Source organism: Grammomys surdaster, unplaced genomic scaffold (genome assembly GCF_004785775.1).
Source record: "Grammomys surdaster isolate TR1022 unplaced genomic scaffold, NIH_TR_1.0 125789, whole genome shotgun sequence".
Taxonomy (NCBI): Eukaryota; Metazoa; Chordata; class Mammalia; order Rodentia; family Muridae; genus Grammomys; species Grammomys surdaster.
In genome coordinates, this window is record NW_021620620.1 from 2,310,440 (window position 1) to 2,333,547 (window position 23,108).

Below are 23,108 nucleotides of genomic sequence, written 5' to 3' on the forward strand. Positions count from 1 at the left end.
TTCCCTTCCTTCCCTTCCTTCCCTTCCTTCCCTTCCTTCCCTTCCTTTCCTTCCTTCTTTCCTTTTTTCTTTTTAAAGATTGATTTATTTTATGTATGTGAGTACACTGTCACTGTCTTCAGACACACCAGAAGAGGGCATCGGATCCCATTACAGATGGTTGTGAGCCACCATGTGGTTGCTGGGAATTGAACTCAGGACCTCTGAAACAGCAGTTGTTGCTCTGCTCTTAATTGCTGAACCATCTCTCCAGCCCATAGGTCAGGTTTTCAAAGACTTATTCCGGGCTGAAAATCAGAGGCTTACTACTCTAGGTATACTCTGGGCCTTGTAAGGCATCAGAAGAATCTTTGCCTCTTGTTGTTGGTTTGGTTGGTCTGTCTTTCTGTCTGTCTCTGTCTCTCTCTGTCTCTCTCTCTCTCTCTCTCTCTCTCTCTCTCTCTCTCTCTCTCTCTCTCTTTCTCTTTTTGTTTTTGAGACAGGCATGGATCTTAACTTAAGGAAGCTTTTGGGAGCTCTTCCAGCTCTCTGCGATCCCTAGCTTAGCTGTTCCTACTTTCTCATAGCCTCAGTGTGTCTGCTGTCCTTTACAGTCTCTGTAGTCTGCCTGTTAGCAACCTCCTAGCTGTGGTCATTTTGATTTTGGTTCCTAGGACTCGCATTTTTTATATTTTAAAATCCTTTATGAATACCTCCGTGATAAATGAGCCTGGAGCACTTGTAAGGAGGAAGGCAGTCTGAAGCTGGGCTGTAACTTCAGCAGAAGCAGTGGTTCCAGAGGTCCCTGCAGCTGGTGTGGTGTTCCCTCAGAGGAATCCCTGGCATGTTCAAAACAGCCAGTCTACACAGTGAGGGCACTGCTAGTTGTGAAAGAGCAGCTTTTTTGACAGTTCTCACTCAGGGCAGCTAGGCACGAGGGAGGGGTCTGCCGGTTGTCAGTCAAATGGCCAGCTGGCTGTTTCAAATCGTTTATTTAAAGAAAAAGTCAAGGATGCTAGGGAGAGGAGGAGCCTGCAAGAAGGGAGGAGCCAGGGCGGGGTGAGGGTAAAAAAGAGAGGACAAGAGAAGAGAAAAGAAAAACACTAAAGGACCCTTACAGGAGGGACTTGTCCTGGAATTAACAGTCTCAAAAGTACTTACCAATGCTTAGCTCTTAAAGAAGGATTCTTCTGCTCTGTTCTTTTTTGTCATTTTTTGTTTGTCTTTCATTAGTTAGTATAAAACTTATAATTGGGCTGTCTCCATATATCTCAGTATCTGGTACTTTGTAAATTGATATTATATGAAATTTACTTTTAAGGCATATTATCAGCAGATATTATGATAAAGCAAACAATGTTCTTCATTGAAGATTGTAATTAACTTTCCAAGCATGATTGTCTACAAATTTCATTTTTTAATACAGGGCAGAATCTAGATAGTATGCTCCATGGCACTGGTATGAAATCAGACTTGGACCAGAAGAAGCCAGAAAATGGAGTTACTTTAGCACCAGAGGATACCTTGCCTTTCTTAAAGTGCTATTGCTCAGGACACTGCCCAGATGATGCTATTAATAACACATGCATGTAAGTATTTGGTCTAGTCCTTAAGAGTTAGATGAATAGTAAACTCAGATAAGGGTTTTTTCCTTTTGTATATGGTATCTTTCCACAGAAATACAGGACTCTTGGCTTGAATATAGAAATATTGTTGTCTATCATTAAACAATTGATGATTGATGAGTTACATCACGATACAGCTTCTTTTTTGTTTATCTTGATTTTTGAGGCAGGGTCTTTTCTACATAGACCTGGCACTCACTATGTATACCAGGCTGGCCCTGAACAAAAGGTGTGCACTACTATGCCTGGCTTACTTTTTGGGTTTTTGTTTTTTGTTTTGTTTTTTGGTTTTTCAAGACAGGGTTTCTCTGTGTAGCCCTGGCTGTCCTGGAACTCACTCTGTTGACCAGGCTGGCTGCGAACTCAGAAATCTGCCTGCCTCTGCCTCCCAAGTGCTGGGATTAAAGGCGTGCGCCACCACCGCCCAGCTTACTTTTTGTTTCTTTACTGACCTTTAAAGTCATGAACCTAATCATGTTCCTTGTAGAAAATGTTTCCCCTTTTGTAGATAACTGAATCGAAAAACAAAATGTTTACCCATTGCTGCCTTAGCCAGTTGCAGCAGAGTGTAGATACACAGGAATGTACTGTGATGGTTTTGTTATTCCTCTCTGGATTTCTAGTCTACATTTGCTTTGTATGGCTCAACTTTATGTTAACCATTCAATCCACTTACAGTCATGTAACTTGAGTTCATATCTTTTAAACATGTATGTATTGTGCATGTGTTTAGCTATACATGAAGAGATCAGAGGATAACTTGCAGACGTCTTCTCCTACTGTGTGAGATTCAGGAGTGGAACTCAAGATTGTCCGTCTAGGCAGCAGCGAGCACTTTTACATGCTCAGCCATCCTGTGTCCATAGGCCGTATCTTGGAGCGCATTGAAGAGTTGTAGATTTTTCTTGTTACCATACTTTTTGGCTACTTTATTAGGTTCTTAATATCTAATACCCTTCTCTACCCCAGTCCTTCTAACTCTCCAACACTAGGTAGGAGAGAAAGAGGGTTAGAGGGGAACAGGGGCCATAGATCTCATTAGACTACTTCCTTCTGATTAGGGGCCTTATGTTCCTTGGGGCAAGTTCAGTCTTCGTTGTCAGGATATCTCCAGTCAGCAATCCAGCAAAACAGCAAAAGCAGCAGCAGGAGTAACCAGCAACAGCAGGGGGAGCAGCTACACCGCAGCCTCCTGGGCTCTGGCATTTTTATACCCTCTCAAGAGTGCCCAGAATTCCAAACATAATCTATCTTCAACCACCAGAATCACACCCCTGCTAGAGCATGAGACAAATTGTTGTTAGCTGCTGTGGACAGTCTGAAGCAGTCCCACATCCCACACCTGGGATTAAAACAAAAATATAGTCACATAACTGGGCTTTTTAAGAAATCAAAATTCTCACTATACTTCTGGACAAAAGCAGACAGACAAACAAAAACAACTGTGTGCAGTTCAGTCTCATCAGTCAATTAATTGTTCCCTTATTATAGAATTAATAAGAAAGGCCAAATTTTGTAGTTTTCTGTGCTCTTTGAATAAACTAGATATAATTTATAAAACTTAAGAGTATGAAATAATATAATTTATCCTTCCTATATTTGCTAAGGGAAAACTCAAGGACACTGATATTAAAGTGGTAAAACTTTATAAAACAAATATATTTATGTAAAAATTTTAAACATGAACTATGCAGGCCATCTCTCTGCTTTCCAGTCACGTTTATTATGAAGTACTTTTGGAATCTAAGTCATCTGTTCTTCCCAGATATACTTTGCTGTGTCATTAGGGTCTGCTGAAATGTTTTTCAGAAAAGCTTGTTTCTAGCTCCTACCATGTATATATAGTGTGTGATCATGAGTTTGGCTAGCAGAATACTTATATAACCACATACACATGGGGAGCATTTATTAGTAGAGCCCCTTTTCTATTTGACAGAATTCTCAGTGGCCCTTTAGGCCTTAGTTTAAGCACACTACCTTTGATTTAGCCTAAATCTAAATTGGTTTTGCTAATAAATCATATGAAAATACAATTTAAATATAAAAAATCAAGGTATTGAAGGGTATATTCAATTCATATATCTTTAGTTCTTTTATATGTCTCTTTTAAAATTTTACATGCCTTTATTTGGTATGTACATATGTTGTGCACATGTGCACACATCAGCTTGTCAGAATCAGTTCTTTCCTTTCACCATCTAGGTTTTAGAGCTCCAACTCCAGTCTTCAGGCTTGGTGACCAGTGCCCTTAGCCACTGAACTGTCTCTCTGGCCTTCTTTATCAGACAGTCTTTATGTAGCTCAGGGTGATCTAGAACTCAAGATTCTCCTGCTTTAGCCTCCCAAGTGCTGGGGTTCTAGATGTGTACCACCATTGCTTTGTTCTTTCTAATATGAAATTGTATTGTTGTTTTCTCTCTTTCAGAACTAATGGCCATTGCTTTGCCATTATAGAAGAAGATGATCAGGGAGAAACCACATTAACGTCTGGGTGTATGAAGTATGAAGGCTCTGATTTTCAATGCAAGGTGAGATCTAATTTGTAACCTATCACCAGACTGTCTCGACCTGCCATCTGTCCAAGTAATGACATGGAGACCTTTTATTAATTATGAAAGCTTGGCCTTAGCTGGCTCATATAATTTAACTTAATCTGTTCATACTAATCTCTGTTCTACCACATGGCTTGTTATCGCTTCTCAGTCTTGGCAACTGTTTCTTCTTCCATTTCTGGCTGACAAATCCCATGTCTAAATCTTTCTCAGAGTTCCTATCTCTACCCTGTAGTCCACCTATCCTCTCCTGCTTTGCTATAGGCTGTTCAACTCTTTATTAAACCAGTCACAGGTGATGGAGAAGATGTTACAAAACACTAAGATAGTGATGCTTCCTAAAAATAACAATACCGGGCCTGTACAGAAGTCAGCATTTAAATAATACAAAGACAGCCTTTACACAGAACACAAGAGATTATCCCAACAGTAACTCAAGAAGTAAGGAAGGGTAGAACTTTGTGAACAGAATTGAGCTTCCTAGCAGAAGTAGACTGCTCTTTCACACTACTGTGGTCACAAAATTTTCTAAAGAAAGCCTGTTTCATCAAGTAATAGGATTTTACTAATTGAAGTTCTAGATTGCTTTACTTTCAGTTTTGAATCATCCTAGATTGTGGTTATTGCAAAAAAAAAAAAAGTGACTGTCACATTTATGTTAGAGCGTAAAATTTATTGAAACGACTTTAAGATAGTGGATAGTAATGTTTGTTTCCCCGTAACACTATTAAATCCTTGTTTCAGTATGTGGTGATTTGCATAAGATGTCCCCCATAGTCTCAGGCATTTTAATACTTGATCTGTACTGTTTGGAAAGGTATAGGGCGTGTGACCTTGTTGGAGGAAGTATGTCACTGGAGGCAGGTTATAAGAGGATAAAACCTTACCTACTGCTAATTTGCTTTCTGCTTGCACTTTGAGGTATGTGTGGGCTCTTAGATTCTGTTCTGCTGCTCTACCTTTGCTATGCCTTTGCTCTACCGCCATGGACTACTTTATACTTTAATTCTACTTGAAAAGAGTAGCAGCAGAGAGGATTCCTTCAGTTTTTTTCTAAATTGTATGAATTTCTTAAAAGACCCTGTCAGTGTTTTTGAAAAGCAGCTCTGGATAAAACTGTTTATACTTTAAATGTCACCTATGTCAGAAAATTAGCCCTATTCAGAACTGGCAGGCTTGATAGAAAACTTGAGAGTTAGATTTATACTTGGAAGTCACTGGGAAGGTGACTAAGAATCTGCTCCCTGTCTCTCTCATACAAACAAACCTAAGCTCTCCTCAAAATACTTTTTAGTGTGTGAGCAAAGTTGTTCCATCCTACTTCCCTACACATCTCATCTTAGAGAAAAATGTCAGTGTCTTCAGATGCCTCTTATAAAGCCATTCAGTTATTACACTTTAGTGCTCCAGTGTAGTGCACAATCAAGAATGCTATAAGCAGAGAAAACCTTTCTCTTACTCTGAATGCAGCTACATGTATTTTAGCAGTTGTGCTGTGTTCTTGAGGCATTGAACTTTTGCCAACTAAACCCTTATGTCTTTGACTGAGTCTGTTTCTGTGCCAGCCACCTTACTCCCACCCTGATTCTTCACTAGTGCTGTTAGTCCTTTGATAGAAGGAGATAGGAATCAGATGGTTTTGTAACCTGTCATGTGTTTGTCAAGTTGTAATATGTTAAGATTTGTTCAGATTTGAGAGGATTTGCTTCTTTCAGTTTTATGCCATTAACAAGTTACCAACTGTGTATGCCTTTGTAAACCACTTTTAAAACCTCACAGAGGAACAGTGGTTACAGGCTCCGAGTTATGACACGATTAACAAGAATCCTACAAACTTCTAAACTGAATTGGTTCCAAACTTAATATAAGTTAGTTTTCAAGCTTAATAATCTGCCCAAACTCATATGCTTCTTCATGAGAGCTGTGAAACTTTGGGCAAGGAGCTTATTTTCTTAGGAATTGTATATATCAAATGAAATAACATAGTAAGGGCTTAATAGATGTTGACGTTTACCTCATCTTGAGCAGTATCCAGCTATGTCACCCACATCCCTAGGTGTGCACACACTCTTGCATGGTAGAATCTTGAGTACATGGTTTTAAGATACCACACTTGATGAATTTCTTTTGTTAAGTACACTCTGAACAGAGCTTGTCAAGTCCCTTTTCTTCCTTCCATAATAACCTTTCTTCTAGTTAAGAGATCATGGGCCTGGGATGACAAAACCTGAAAATTCAACTCAGTTCTGTGCTTAAAAATGAAAACACCAGCCGGGCAGTGGTGGCGCATGCCTTTAATCCCAGCACTTGGGAGGCAGAGGCAGGCGGATTTCTGAGTTCAATGTCAGCCTGGTCTACAGAGTGAGTTCCAGGACAGCCAGGACTACACAGAGAAACCTTGTCTCAAAAAACAAAAACAAACAAACAAAAAAAAAAAAAGAAAGAAAACACCAGCAAAAGGATGTGGGGATATCAGATATGTTGGCATGTTAGGTTGCTGTCGGGTTGGGAGTTTGGAGTTTGCATTTATGCATTAGAGTATGTGCACCAGATCATGTGTTGAAGTCAGAGGCACATGTGGAGTCTGCTCTCCTGTCCTGTGGGTACTGGGGATCTGACTCAGGTTGCCAGGCTTGGCTGTAAGCTAATGCAGAGGCCATGAAGAGGTGCTGCTTACTGCTTACTGGTTTGCTTCCTGTGGCTTGCTTACACAGCCTGCTATCCTAGAGAACCCAGGACCACCAGCCCAGGGATGGTACCACCCACAATGGGCTAGGCACATCAATCACTAATTAATAACATTAATTAGTTGTGGGCCGACAGGCTGGCCCACAACACAGATTTTAGGGAGGCACTTTCTTAATTGAGATTCCCTCCTCTCAGATGATGTTAGTTTGAGTCAAGTTGACACAAAACTATTCAGCACTATTAAAACTACTACTTATCCTCGGAGGGAGTCTCTTAATCTCATTCTTGATCTATTCTCAGTGCTAGGCAGAGGTATAGGTAAATGATTCCCATACGTTTCATGTTCTTGCTACCTCACTGCTAGAGCACTGTCCTGTCTGCCTTGTTCACACCACCTTGTGAGAGGAGTCAGTCCTCAGAACCCTCACTCCATACATTGTCACTTGTCTTCGGTGCACTCTGAGTACTGTTTTTGGCCCAGAAACATAGTGCTTACTTAAGCCAGACTCTTCCATTTCATAGCAGCCAAATAAATTGTTCTCTGGGATATTAATTAATTAGTTATGCGTATAGGTGGTTTTCCTGCATGTATGTATGTGTACCATGAGCATGCCTGGTGCCCAAGGAAGCCAGAGGGTGTCAGATCCCTTGGAACTGGAGTTACAGGTGATTGGGAACTGCCATGTAGGTGCTTGGAATCAAACCTGTGTCCTAGAAGAACATCCAGTGCTCTTAACTGCTGAAGCATATATCTTCAGGTTCCCCTCCCCCTCGCTCCCATAGGATTTTTACTCTCTACTTAGTCTACAGATAGGTAAAATGACTTGGGTAGAGAATGAGGAAGAGTGTAGGAAAGAGAAAACTGTCACCCCATTTCACAATCTAGATACTGGCTTTTTTTTTTTTCTTTCAACCTGATGTATTGTTAATGTGTGTAAGAAAGATGTGAGGTGAGTCTGCTATAGTTTGCTTGTGGTAAAGACACATCAACTCTTGAAGGGCTGTTTAAGGGGTTTTTTTGGCTTATTTAAGACCCTGTAATTCATGTCATATTCACTAGAGAAAGAAGAAATCAATTTATTGAATATTTTTTATTTGCATTTAGTTTGCTAAGTATTTGGTACATTCCACTTTGTTGCTTCGTGGTTACTCTGTAAGGCAAAACATTTTATCCAGTGGTTTTCAGAGCAAACTAAAGAGAGATTAGTTACTTAGGGTCACAAAGTTAGTAACTGGCAAAGCTAGGTAGGTGTATGCTGATTCTTTTTCTTTTTTCAAGTTATTAAATTACCTTCTATCTGTTGGGAAATTTTCTCTTTCTCTTAGATGAAGTCATATGATGTGTGGCCGTCTAGTTCCCCACACTCACTGTTCAGGAATCTTAAGTGATACCTGTCTTTGAGGCATTATGCTTACAAGTGTCTTCATCTTCCTTACTCATTCCTGTTAGGAAGTATGGACTCACATGACATTCTGCATGGCTGTGCAGTGTCGGAGACCATTGTCTGGTGCATAGTCTGCTTTTATTCTTATAGTCATCCCTGGTAGAGAAGACAGAGATGAGAGAAGCTGAGAATTGGGTCTTCATCTTTCATATCTGCTATTAAGTGAGCAGTAATCCATGGTTTAGAGATCTTTAACCCAAGATTGCTGAAGACATCCATTTTTGTTTTCCTTTCACATTAATCTTCTGCAAGGCAATCTTCATTCAGTCTTCTGGGAATGACTGCTTGGCACTTCATTTATTCATTGGTAGTTATGCAATTATTCTTTCTTTTATGCTGATTTTTTTCTCTCAGTGGATTATTTGAGAGTTTGCAGCAAAAACCCTATCATATTTCTGTCTTTCTTTATGATAATTTCAAAGGAATTATTTTAAAAATAAATTCAGCTAACATGTAGAATTTATACATTTGGACATTTCTAAATGTCACTATCTTCCCAGGTGGGATTCAAGCTATAGACTCTCAGTCACCCTTTTTAGGTAACACCTGATTATTTCCATTCTGGATATCTGATATTTAAAAATAATGTGGTCAAGTTCTGCTTACACTCTTGCTACCTTGATAATAATGTACAGGCTCTTTCTAGTCATATTTTAGTTCAGAATGGCATTTCACCAGGTAGCACTGAAATGCCAGCATGTAATCCCTGATGTCTGCTTCCATGTCTGAAGTCTTTCCACCAGTTTTCTGATCTTTTAGGGCATACCTTGTATCTGGTTAGTGGTCTGTATTCACCTCCCTTAACCAGTACCCCTCACCCCACTTGACTAGAACCCCTCTAGTTTCTAGTCTGATCTTAAGTCTCACCCAAATCCTATTCTGCTGTGTTTATGATTCTAATCAGATACTATGTTTTCTAGCAGATAATTACCTTTTAAAACTAAAAGTGACTAGCTGAGTGGTACTTTAAATACACTAATGTTTGGAGTAAAAAAACAATCACTAAAATTCTTCATTCCTTTATAATGTATAATTAATGTCTTTACATATATGATTTTAAGGAAAATTATTTTACAATCTTATTTTCAGAAAAAAATTTAAATTTTCAGTAATTTTTTTTTTTTTTTTGTTATTTTTGGTTTTTGAAGCAGGGTTTCTCTATGTAGCCCTGGCTGTCCTGGAACTCACTCTGTAGACCCAGGCTGACCTCAGACTCACAGGAATTTGCCTGCCTCTGCCTTCTGAGTGCTGGGATTAAAGGTGTGTGCTACCGTAACCAGCTAATATTTCTTGACATTTGGAAGTCCTTGTCTCTGAGTTATAAATTGTATTTACCAATACTAAAGATACTCATACTCAATTTAATATGTCAAGCCTTTTAATTTTACCTTCATTTTTCTTAAAGGATTCACCAAAAGCCCAGCTACGCAGGACAATAGAATGTTGTCGGACCAATTTGTGCAACCAATATTTGCAGCCTACACTGCCCCCTGTTGTTATAGGTAGGTGAGCCCAGAGAAGTCAGGCATGATTCTCTGTAAGTTCTTGTCTGTAACTATAACCACACTACCTAGAATTCAGTGCTGTGAGTTATTTTCTCACTTTCTTAATAAGATGCAGCAAAAAGATACTATACATTATTGCTCACTTTCTTCCTCAGGTCCATTCTTCGATGGCAGCATCCGATGGCTGGTTGTGCTCATTTCCATGGCTGTCTGTATAGTTGCTATGATCATCTTCTCCAGCTGCTTTTGTTATAAGTAAGAAGATACTTATTTTTATACAAATATATTGCTAATTATTCTATATTAGTCTTGTCCTTTTTTTTAAAAAAAAAAAAAAAACAGAAAAAAACCAATGACTACTGAGTGCAATTCAGAAATCACTAATTTATATTCTTTGGCTATAGCTTTTCAACTGTGTTATGGCTTCCCTAAGAGGAAAGATGAACTTAATTACCAATTAATATTTTTTAATAATAATTCATTCTTTTATATTTAAAAAGTCATGGCTTTCTTACTTGTATAATAGTGAGTTTTGTTATATCTAAATTTCTAAAGCAGATTCCTAGATAACATAACAACCTCTTTCCTAGTTTAATAATTTGGAAATTTTCAGTGAAATGAGATTATCTATGAAACAGGTTAGTAAGTAATCTCGTAAATAAATGTATATATAAAGAATTCTACAATGTGCTGAAACTGTCAAATTTAAGAACCTGGAGGAAAAGATAAATTCAGTAAGTAGATTTGATACCGGGTTGCTATATAGAAAAAATAAAATTGGGACAATTTCCTACACTGGTATAATGTGAACCAGATTAGATTAGAACTATATATTCATATGCACAGTTTGGAGAACCGAACCTTTCTGAGTCTGCCTCAACTTGGAAGGAAGCAAAGAAGTAAATAAAATATGAGTAGTATCAGCTACATAAAAACAAAATGTGTGAGAAAACAAAAATCCACAAGTGGTTAGAAGACAGAGCACGTTAAAACTACTGGTAGCTAGTGCTGCAAGTGACTGCTTACACACATAAAAAGAGCATCTACAAATCAAAACTATAATTCAGCAACTAGACAAAAACGAATACAAGTTTTTAAAGAAATATGCACTGCTTCCTGAAAGTCTTTTTTTTTTTAGTTAGATCTCATGATATAACCCTAGATAGCCTTGCACTCACTATGTAGACCAGGTTGGCCTGGAACTTTTGGAGATGCGCACCACCTGTACTTCCCAAGTACTAGAATTAAAGCTGTGTGCAGGCCACACCAGCTAACTTCCTCTTCCTCAGTTATTCTGCACTGGAGTTTCTGAGACAGTTTCTCTACGAAATCTGAAGCTCACTGTTGTAGGCTAGAGGGCCTTGCCAGTAAGCCTAGGGCTCCTCCTATCTTTGCCTCCCCAGTGCTGGGATTACAGGTATACCGTAGTTCTTCATGGGTACCGGTGTTCAGATTCAGGTCCTTATGCTTGTATGGCAAGTGCTTTACTGACAGTCATCACCCTAGCTCCTTGCATGTTTTACAGAAGATTTTTTTTTTTCTTTTTTGGTTTTTCAAGACAGGGTTTTTCTGTGTAGCTGGCCTACAACTGAGATCTACCTGCTTCTGCCTCCTGAGTCCTAGGACTAAAGGCATGCGCCAAACCACCATCCAGCTCTTAAGATTTTTTTTCTTTAGATAAAATAGCAGATTGAGCAAGTCAGCCTGAGTTATACAGAGTGAGATCCTGTTTCACAACAAACAAAAATTTACTCTGAAAACAAACAAAACCAATTTATCAGTTATGGGGTGAGATATAATAATGAAAATGAGATATAGTGAACATTTAATTACTGATTTAATAGCCTTTGCTTATTAGTCAAGCCTGTATCTTATAAACCAGATAGGATCCTTATGAAGACCTGTGCAGGATGGGCTAAAGAGCTGATGAGAGTTAGATGAAATGGCCTAGGCAGATTAAGCCTATGCCAGTTAGCTTTGCAAGGCTCTCATCATACACACGGATCCCTAGAAAGATGAAACAAAGAAGGTAAGCATTAAGATTGCCGTGCTCCTTCCTGAGGAGTGTTTGGCTTCATGACACAAGGAGGGAGGATAGGTGTGGTCCATGGGATTCTCAGATGAGAGCATGTAGGCGAGAGTCTGGGAGACATCATCAACTATATTCATGGAACAGGGTACTAAAGAGTAGAGGGCCTCACAGGAGAAGACTTGAGTTCTGCAGATGACCCCATGCAGTGTTCAGCATGTTCATATGAAAAATCTCCCAAGGCTGGAGGGACATCTGAAATGATTGGAGGAAATGGTATTCGTGCTCATGGAAAGCCAGGAATGGGGCCTGTTAACTACCATCTTTGAGAGTATGAAATCATAGGTCTTGGTTAAAGTCACTTGCCTCAGTGACATAGAATAATTAGACTCAGACTAAATGTAACTGAGGTCCCCTCCTTAAAAACAAGACCCAACTGGACATTGTGGTACACACCCTTTATTTCTAGCACCCAGGAAACAGAAGTAGGTGGATCTCCAAGTTAGAGGCCAGCCGGTCCACATAGTAAAAACCTATCTTAAAAAAAACCCTGAAGATTCATGCTATTTTTCAGTTTTGTTCTGTGAAAAAATAACACAATATTTGTAAGAATACATCCATTATTCTCACATTCAAGAGATAGAAACCAGAGGACTAGGAGTTTAGGGTCATCTTCAGCTATATAACAAAAAGCTTCAGCACCAGCCTGGGCTACATAAAACAAAGAAAAACAATATTAGTTAGAATATAAAATATTCCCCATCCAACAGGTATGCCAACCAATCAATGAACAAGGAAAGTTAAACAATAAAAACCACCAGTTCAGACTCAATAAAGTTTAAAATTGTCAGGCAATATCACTAAAGTAATCTTTAATGACTATTCAATGTAATGGGGCAGAGGGTGCTGTGTTCCCCTGTCTGTCTTGGAACTCACTCTAGACCAAGCTGGCCTGGAACTCAGAGATCAACCTGCCTCTGCCTCCTTAGTACTGGGATTAAAGTCTCTGTCACTACTGCCAGACAGTGTTACAATAATTTGAGCAGAAACATGGCTGGACTTTTTTAGAAAGATCCAAATAAAACTTGAGGAAATGAAATTAAAATACATCAAATAAAATTGTGAATTGGATAAGAAAAATGGCAAATTAGATTCCCACTTAAGAGATGGGTGAACATGGAGACACAGCAGTAGAAGCTATGCAAAAGAATTTGTGTGAATTTGTAGAAGTTGTAGGACAACTTTAGGTCTTGGTTCTTGCCTTCCACCTTATTTGAGACATCACCTCTTACTGATGCATATATCAAGCTAGCTGGCTAGTGAAATTTTTGGGATTCTTCTGTCTCTGCATCCCATCTTGATGTTGTTTTATGTGTATAGATATTCTGTCTGCATGTATGTCAGTGCACGTTCTTGAAGGCCAGAAGGGTTGTTAGCTGCTGGGATTTGAAGCCTATGCTCTTAATCTCTGAACCATCTCTCTAGCACCAGAGACAAAATTAAATGCAGTTGGAAATTGGCAAATTATAGCCTTGGCTGGCCTAAAGCTTTCTATGTAGACCTGGCTGGCCTTGAACTCATTGAGCTCAGCTGGCCATATCTCTCCAGTTCTGGGATTAGGGCATATACAATTTTAGTACAAAGATACAGTTTTTAAGAGTATGGTGTGTTTATATATATATGAGATAAGTAACTTTCTATGCTGAGTATCCTTTCAGATTTTTAAAAGACATTGTTAAAAGTTAAAATTTGAATACATTTTACAGCTGTGATGCCATATTACATTCTACAGGAAAGGGGATATTTGAGGGTTTTGTTTAGCTTTGGTTTGGGGGATAGGATCTTAACCATGTAGCCCAAGCTGGCCTTTAATTCAAGATATTCTTCCTCCACCACTGGCCTTTAGGACAGGAGTGTATGTTGGTATTTGTGGGGTTTGTTTTTTGTTTGGTTGGGGTTTTTTTGTTTTTGTTGTTTTGGTTTGGGGGGGTGTTTTTTTGAGATAAGACATCACTTCATACCCAGGCCTGGCTCTGTAGCCTGAGTTGATCTAAACTCCCATTCCTCCTGACTCCCAAGTGTGGGGTTACAGATGTATACCACCACACATACTCTGCTGTTTATGAGTGTGTAAAAATGCATGCATACATACATACATACATACATACATACATACATACATACTCTCACTTGCTAATAGACCATGGCCATCTCTTCATGTTAGCATGACACACAACATTCTATCTCATAAATTCTATTTCTACTGGACTATAATAGAGTTTTTTTCCTGTGGTGAAGATTGATTAGGCTACAATTCTTCCTGGAGGCTCGGTATCACAGTAGTTCAATTTTTAAAGTAAATTGTTTTCTGCTTTTTTAAAGACATTACTGTAAAAGTATCTCAAGCAGAGGTCGTTACAACCGTGATTTGGAACAAGATGAAGCATTTATTCCAGTAGGAGAATCCTTGAAAGACCTGATTGACCAGTCACAAAGCTCTGGTAGTGGATCTGGATTACCTTTATTGGTAAGCTCAAAGCCTCTTACAAGTATAAGTCTTGTGTTGATAAAGATGTTCTGTCATTGGTAAGTAGGAATCTTAGTTATTGCAGATAATAGAAATAATGGATTTTTTTTCTCACATAGTAATACAAGATGAAGTTAGTAAAAGTAAGAGATGTGAACCAAGGAAAATAGGATAGGCAAGATAAAGCCATAAGTAAAAAGTCTAATAGTTACATAAAATGTTAGGATATGAAATCCTGTGTAAACGTGGGTTACCTACATATTTTGCTGTAAGCTTTCTTTTCTCCATTCCACTTCAATGCTGAAGTTTGAGCCAAAAACCTCAACAATGCCAAGCAAGCATTCTGCCAATAAACTACATCCTCAGCACTTAGTTTTCTGAGACAAGGTCTTGTAAAATTCAGGTTGCCCTTGAATTTGAGATTCTGCTGCCTCTGCTTTGGCTTCCTAAATGCTGGGGTATAGGGATGAACCACCATGGCCAGCTAGGTATTTTAAGTATTTTGTAATCAACTTAAGCGAAAAAAAAAAAAAAACCAAGTGTGATTCATTCTATCTTTAAAGTTAAACTAATTGGCTAAAAAGGGTTACAGAATAATTTGAGTGGCTGAGTGGGTAGGAGGGTAGAGATAGATGATCAGCTCCTGAAAAGAACATTCTGAGGCAACTCTCCTAATCACAACACGACATCTCCAAGTAGGTTTTTAACTGTAGTAGCACTACTTGAAAGTAAATGCTTAATGACAATTAGAAGAATTGTCTAAAAGTAATCTGTGATAGAATTGGCAAGGTGAGATAGAACTGTCTTTGAATACACATAGTATGTTTATGTAAAAAAATGTAAGATTTGCTATATATAAACCTACTGCAACCAATGCTTAATCAGTTTGCAGAATACAAAGTCATTATTTCAGTTTTACTGAATTTATATTCACTGGCAGCTTAAAGATGCCAGTCTGGAGCCTTAAAGTTAAGTAGTATTATTTAAAATAATACCAAAAAATATGAAGTATTTTAGAAATAATCTTAGCAAATATATACATTGTAAAATTTGTACATTGAAAATTATTAATTGCTGAAATTAATGGAGACCTAAATATATGGAGGTGTTTAGCCTATTTATGAATTGAAGGCAATTCTATTACAATATGAGGTAGCCTCACATTGGAGCATTGTTCCATTTCAATCCAAGTAGAAATGAGACTTTTACAGAAATAGATGAACAGATTTATAAAAAGGATTAGATGAGCTGAAATTGTTTGAATAGAGGGCACAGGCCTAACTACATGGCTTTTGGACTTAACTTTAAAGCTACTGTGGTTAGTACTGCATGTACAGTGGGACAGAACAGAGCCTAGAAAGGGAAACTTAGACACAGGTTTATGTGTATGAGCATTTTGCCTGTATGTATATATCTGTGTACCAGTTACTTACCTGATATAAAGGTCAGAAGAGAGTGTCCCATCCCCTGGATGTGGAGCTACAGATTGTTGTTAGCTACCCTTAGGTACTGAGAATTGAACCTGAACTCTTTAGAAGAGCAACCAAGTACTCTTAACCACTGAGCTGTCTCTCCAACCCAATCAGTTGATTTTATTTTGAGGTTTTGTTTTGTTTTTGTTTTTGTTTTTGTTTTTGTTTTAAAGATAGGGTCTCTCTATGTAGACATGACTGGCCTTGAATTCACAGAGATCTGCCTGCATCTGCCCGGGAGTGTTGGGACCAATGGTGTGCACTACTACCCATTGCTCTATTTATTTATTTATTTATTTATTTATTTATTTATTTATTTATTTATTGTTAAATTTATTATAAAAGGTTACATGAGGCCATTGTTTTAACGTACTGAAGTAATTCAGTGTTGACTAGATTATTAAACAGATAATGTAGGATAAAACACCTCAGGTATTCACTTGTTACAAAGTAAATACATTCCTGTACCTCACTCAGTATTCAAAACTAAGTTGAAATGGAGGGTAGACTTAAATGTAAAAGTTAAACTAGAAAAAACACCAAAAGAATTTTTAAGAAAAGTCATTTTGGCTTCTTATTACATAAAAAGCATTCACAGCACTCGTGAGGCAGAAGCAGGCAGATCTTTGAGTTCAAAGACAGCCAGAGCTATAGATAGAGACACCCTGTTTCAAACCAACAAAAAAGAACAAAAACTAAAAGATGAGTCAGGGGCTGGTAAAATAGATCTGATTTATACAGATTATGCAAAGAAAGTCAATAGCTCCATAATAAGACAGACAGCTCCATATTTTTAACTGGACAGAAGATTTGAACAACAGATTAAGAGTGGCATGTGAGCTCATTGGCGTCATCGAGGGCATGTAGAGCAAGTGCACCAAGGCACTGAGAGAACACCAGAGACGCCATACACAGTTGTTGGAAATGCAAAGGGATGACAGTTGACTAAAAGTTAAGCGTAGACTTCTTCTTTATATTTACTTATTTTGATTTTTTGGAGACAGTTTCTCTGTGTAACCCTGGCCTGGAACCTGCTTTATAGGCCAGATTAGCATCAAACTCAGAGATCTGCTGGCCTCTGCCTCCCAAGTGCTAAGATTAAAGGTGTGTGCAAGTGCTTGCTTTGTATAAAGTAAAACAGTTCTTCTGCTATTTACCCTAGAGATGAAAAAATGTATTTACCCAAAAGACCTGAAGGTGAATGTCCATAGTAAATAAAGTCTAATAAGTAAATAAATAAATTAGCAATAGTCTGAAAGCCCACCAATTTGGCAAATGGATAAACAAATTATAACACATCCATCAGTGTGGAAAAAAATCAATATCAACAGAGATGATTTCAAAGGCAGTTTATGCTTAAGGGGGGAAAAAGCCAGATACAGAAAACTACATAGTATATCTATTTATATATGACTCTAGGAAAGATAAAACTGTAGGGATAAAATGGGTAAGTAATGCCAGCACAGCAGGAAGGAATTAACAATGAAAGTGGGAATTGTTTTACAAAGTGGAAATATTAAGTCTTAAGTTAGATTTGGGTAGTTAGATGACTAGGTATTTAATAGAATATACTACTCAGTCATTTTATTCTGTATATAAATTATATTTGAATAATCTTGGCTTGAAAACATTACAGAAAGAGTCTATGCTAAGTGATGCATGATGTAAGTCAGTTCAGCTTCACATAGCTCCAGCCTCAGATACAGCATCTTTTTTTTTTTTTCATTTAAAATTACTAGTAGTCTGAAAATGAAAGATGAAGTATATATTTCAGGTATTATTTCCAATAACTACCTGTATTCTGAACCAGAAATAGAATTTAAGTTGTGTATAAAAAACAAAATTGTAATTCTGACAAGTACAGCCAAGGAGAGAGGGAGAGGGAGCTTTTAAAGTTAGACAAACAGCACTTTACAGGAAATTAGGCCTGCAGCAAGATCCATGAGAAGGATAAACAACTGCATTATAGACAGGTGGAGTCGAGCTTCAGCATCAGGTCGGAGGCTCCAGCAGGGGAGCAGAGCTGCTTCCATTCCCTTACGAAGACCAGTCCTCCGCTATCTGGGAAAGTTTCAAGAGGGATCCTGTTTGAACATCCAGCTCAGCTGAATCGACCCTGTCAATTAACCTGGTGATAGATGTCATAGCCAGCTCAGCCTCACAATCAGACAATTATTTGTAAGAGCCAGAAGTGGTGGATGACTCCAAGAAAACCGCATCTTCCAGACGTAATAGGACTGTTGTACATATGAATTCAGAAACTAACCACATGAACAGCTTCAGACAAAACCTCAGCATGGAGAAGGAAAGTAGACACATATCTCACCTCTAACCAAAAGAGACCTGGGAGGAATTTGGGGAGGGAAAAGAATGGTCAAAATATACTGTATAAAAAATTAAATTTAAAAAAATGTTGGGGGCTGGAGAGATGGCTTAGTGGTTAAGAGCACTGACTGCTCTTCCAGAGGTCCTGAGTTCAAATCCCAGCAACCACATGGTGGCTCACAACCATCTGTAATGAGATCTGATGCCCTCTTCTGGTGTGTCTGAAGACAGCTACAGTGTATTCATATATAATAAATAAATAAATCTTTAAAAAAAAAAAAATGTTGGGCTGGGCAGTGGTAGTGCACGCCCTTAATCCCAGCACTTGGGAGGCAGAGGCAGGCAGATTTCTGAGTTCGAGGCCAGCCTGGTCTACAGAGTGAGTTTCAGGACAGCCAAGGCTACACAGAGAAACCCTGTCTCAAAAAAAAAAATAAAGAGTAACAATATTTTTTTTAAAAAAAATGTTGGAATTAGGAGCGTGTAGGTAAGTAGTAAAAACTGGGGCTGTGTCAGATCAGGTAGGATCTTAGAGGCTGGGTTGAGAGGTTTTAGCTATCATTTAGATTTTGGTGCATAGTAAATCACCCATAACTCAGTAGCTTAAAGCCAAAACATTTATGGTTTCTCATGATTATGAGTCTGCTAGGAAGTTTGTTTTCTAGACTTGCTCAGCTATCGATAAGTTATATAGCTAGTTCATAGGATTGACAGTTGACATGCTGTTTCATAAGAGCAGAAAGAAGGGCAAGTTATGGTACACAGTGTCTGTGAGAACTACTTGTTACACATTTGCTAACTCTGCAGCCCAAAAGAAGTCAAGTAACCAAAGCCCAAGAGTGTGGGCAAGGAGAGTTCCCAAGAGAGGCCGACTAACCTGTGTGTGATTCCAGAATACGTGTTCATTGCTGCTTTTACATACCATAAACATGGAGCTAATATACTTACATTGGATTATACTGTAATTATACTGGCATATAATTACATATGCCAGGCTTTTTAATGGAATGCCCTTAATAGATTCTTTTCATAAAGAGCTTAAAACGCTGTACTTTGTTTTCTGTATAGGTTCAACGAACTATTGCCAAACAGATTCAGATGGTTCGGCAGGTTGGTAAAGGCCGTTACGGAGAAGTATGGATGGGTAAATGGCGTGGTGAAAAAGTGGCTGTCAAAGTGTTTTTTACCACTGAAGAAGCTAGCTGGTTTAGGGAAACAGAAATCTACCAGACGGTGTTAATGCGTCATGAAAATATACTTGGTAAGTGTCTTATGCTTTGGTAAGTTCCTCATTCTGGCAAGATTCTCAGGGTGCACAAGAAAGCCTGCCATGTGCATATGGATTCAAATGTTTGTGTAGCTCAAAGAAATCTAGTAGAATTCACAGTGAACTAGAACTCTTTCCTGGATGCCAAGAAAACATCTTACTACTCTAAACAGCATTAGCTGTATGTGGTAGCACATGCCTCTAATCAATCCCAGCACTGAAGAGGCTGAGTCAGGATGATCACAAGTTTGAATATAGCCTAGACTACATAGCAAAACCCTGTCTTTAAAAATACTATAAATTTGGACTGGAGAGATGGCTCAGTGGTTACAAGCACATACTGTCCTCTCAGAGGGCCTGAGTTTGATTCCTAGCATCCGTATTAGGCAGCTTACAACTGCTTGTAACTCTAGCACTAAGATATTCAACACCCTTCTGATCTCCTTCACAAACAACACACACATAAATTAAAAATACTGTAAATTTATTATAAAACTGTAGTGATGAGTATAAATAATAGGAAATGAATTCTTGGTGATACTTTGAAAACATTTTGCTAGTCAAATTAGGATAGTACTTCCTATTCATAGTAAGTAGCTCATTCCCAATATCCTAATGTGCATCTGTAACTGCCTGTAACTGTCTCTGCAAACAACTAACCTTTTAAACTCATTAAACAGGTTTTATAGCTGCAGACATTAAAGGCACTGGTTCCTGGACTCAGCTGTATTTGATTACTGATTACCATGAAAATGGATCTCTCTATGACTTCCTGAAATGTGCCACACTAGACACCAGAGCCCTACTCAAGTTAGCTTATTCTGCTGCCTGTGGTCTGTGCCACCTCCACACAGAAATTTATGGTACCCAAGGAAAGCCTGCAATTGCTCATCGAGACCTGAAGAGCAAAAACATTCTTATTAAGAAAAATGGAAGTTGCTGTATTGCTGACCTGGGCCTAGCTGTTAAATTTAACAGGTAAATGATTCTTTGTCCACCGTTTGGAAATGATTTTAATATCTAACAGGTATTTATACTCAGGGTTGTTTGTTTCTTTTTCTTTTTACAAAACTGCATCTTACTATAGTTTTCTGGAGATTGTTACAGGTGAACCCAGGATCTTATGTATGCTAAGCACATACTCTGCTACTAAATGACGTTTCCAGCCTCTACATAATTGTTGATTTCCTTTTTTTATGCTTTTATTTCAGTTTACCTTTACTTGCTCTTTTTGCAGATGATAGTTGTCCATGTTAAATATAAAGTAACCTCTAACCTAAATAATGAGCATTAAGTTTGCTTCCAGTTCATCTGTATTTTAAAAACGGTTATAAAGCCAAGTGGTGGTGGCACATACCTTTAGTGTTAGCATTTGGGATGCATAAGCAGGTGAATCTCTGAGTTCCAGGACAGCCTGATCTACATAGTAAGTTCCAGGACAGCCAGGGTTATACAGAGAAACTCTATCTCAAAAAAACAAAACAGAAACACCACAACAAAAATGGTTATTATGAACATTATTGAATTTTATACATATTCTTTTTTGTTTGTTTGTTTTGATTTTTGGGTTTTTGTTTTGTTTTGTTTTGTTTTTTTGAGACACGGTTTCTCTGTGTATCCCTGGCTGTCCTGGAACTCACTCTGTAGACCAGGCTGGCCTCGAACTCAGAAATCCGCCTGCCTCTCCCTCCCAAGTGCTGGAATTAAAGGCGTGTGCCACCACTGCCCAGCATATCATTCTATTCTTGAACACTTACATAAATATTTCTGCTGGGGTTCAGGAGTCATCCCATAAACCACATGCATGAACACTGATCTCAGTCAGACAGGGGTAGTCTATTAAGCACACACTCCAAGACTAACCTATCACAGTTCAGAGCTGAAGCTAAGACCCCAAACATTTCTCAGGGCTAGCTTATAAAGGCTAAACCCACAAAAACCACAATGAGTTCGTATGCAGGTACTGGAAGTGCTGCTCGGTGGTTAGCCCTGACTCAAGGTACTTTAGACATAATAGTTAGTATTAACCTTAAATTTGATGCATCCTAAGTGAAGCTTATGATTGTGGAATTTCTTTTTTTTTTTAATTATTTATTTAATTTTATGTGCATTAGTATGAGGCTGTCAGATCCCTTAGAACTGGAGTTACAGATAGTTCTGAGCTGCCATGTAGGTGCTAGGAATTAAACCTGAATTAAACTAGGAATTAAATTCCTAAATTAATTCCTAAATTAAATTAGGAATTAAACTCTTTTGGAAATGCAGACAATTTTCTTAATCTCTGAGCCATTTCTCCAGCCCCCTGGAATTTCTTAAGATTAACAAACTTTATTACATCCAGAACATAACAGGGTATGTGGTCAGCATGACCCTGCTCTGAGTCAAGTTATTTTTCTGCATCAGTGACTAGCAGGCATACAAATTTATATTGAAAAAAAAAAACTATAAAAATTTCAAGTAACTGTTGAACCCGTTAAAATGTATTTTAAAGCCGGGCAGTGGTGGCACATGCCTTTAATCCCAGCACTTGGGAGGCAGAGGCAGGCGGATTTCTGAGTTCGAGGCCAGCCTGGTCTACAGAGTGAGTTCCAGGACAGCCAGGGCTACACAGAGAAACCCTGTCTGGAAAAATAAAAATAAAAGAATGGAACAGTTGTTTAACATTTCAGAATTCATTTAAGGATAAAAAGTAAAAATATGGGTTTACTGGTTGAGGGCTGGAGAGATGACTTAGCAGGTAAGGACACTTACTGCGCTTACAAGGACCTGGGGTCAGTCTCCAGCACCTACATCAAGCTTCTCAAAACTACTTATAATTTCGGTTATAGACACCTGCAGTCACCTGGTGCATAGGAACTCATGCAGGCACACGTACATGCACATAAAGAATGAATAAATAATTGTTTTGTTGTTCATTTTGAGGCAAGGTCTCTCTTTGTCACCTGGGCTGATATGGAACTCTGTGGACCAGGCTGACCTTGAACTCCCAAAGGTTCTCTTGCCTCAGCCAGTGGTGGGTTTAAAGGCATGTGCCACCACACCTGGCCTTCGTTGTTGTTGTAGTGATAGCAGCAGTAGTAGTAATTAAAGTTGTATGGGTCATCTCAACCGGCCTGTCTTCTTGATCATTAACAGTGTTATTTTTCTTTTTGTTGTTTTGAGGGAGAGTTGTTAGAAAATAAATTCTAGGTTTTCATTTCTCAGCTCTGACTCCCAGAGTGACAACTCTGAGACTAATTATTTATCATTAAATGCTTTGGCCATAAACTTTGGCTCATTCCCTGACTAACTCGTAACTTACTTAGCCCATTCAAACTATTCTGCGTCTACTACTTGGTTAGTTCCCTCTCCTTCAGTTCCGGCCTGCTTTCTTCACGTCTTTCCTTCAGCTCAAATCTCTCTTGTGCCTCTCCCGAGTCTCCTTTTATTCTCTCACTGTTTCCCAGAATCTTCCCTCTTCCTGTCAGTGTCCCACCTATTTCCTACAAAAGCTCATAGTCATCAGCTTGTTCTGTTTTGTTTTGTTTTTTTGTTTGTTTGTTTGTTTGTTTGTTTGTTTTGGGACAGGGTTTCTCTGTGTAGTCCTGGCTGTCCTGGAACTCACTCTGTAGACCAGGCTGGCCTCGAACTCAGAAATCTGCCTGCCTCTGCCTCCTGCCTCCTGCCTCCTGCCTCCTGCCTCCTGCCTCCTGCC

The 23,108-nt window shown here is 38.6% G+C and overlaps 1 protein-coding gene across 1 annotated transcript in view; it reads left to right on the forward strand.

Annotated features, from left to right (window-relative positions):
- The window catches only part of Bmpr1a (bone morphogenetic protein receptor type 1A), a 94,098-nt gene that overhangs the window by 63,145 nt on the left and 7,845 nt on the right, over positions 1-23,108 (forward strand). Inside the window, exons 4-10 of the mRNA XM_028789098.1 lie at positions 1,406-1,568; positions 4,030-4,132; positions 9,695-9,791; positions 9,950-10,049; positions 14,206-14,350; positions 19,216-19,408; positions 20,095-20,392. Of these exons, the coding sequence (XP_028644931.1) occupies positions 1,406-1,568; positions 4,030-4,132; positions 9,695-9,791; positions 9,950-10,049; positions 14,206-14,350; positions 19,216-19,408; positions 20,095-20,392 (1,099 nt within the window). The remainder of the gene's footprint in view (positions 1-1,405; positions 1,569-4,029; positions 4,133-9,694; positions 9,792-9,949; positions 10,050-14,205; positions 14,351-19,215; positions 19,409-20,094; positions 20,393-23,108) is intronic.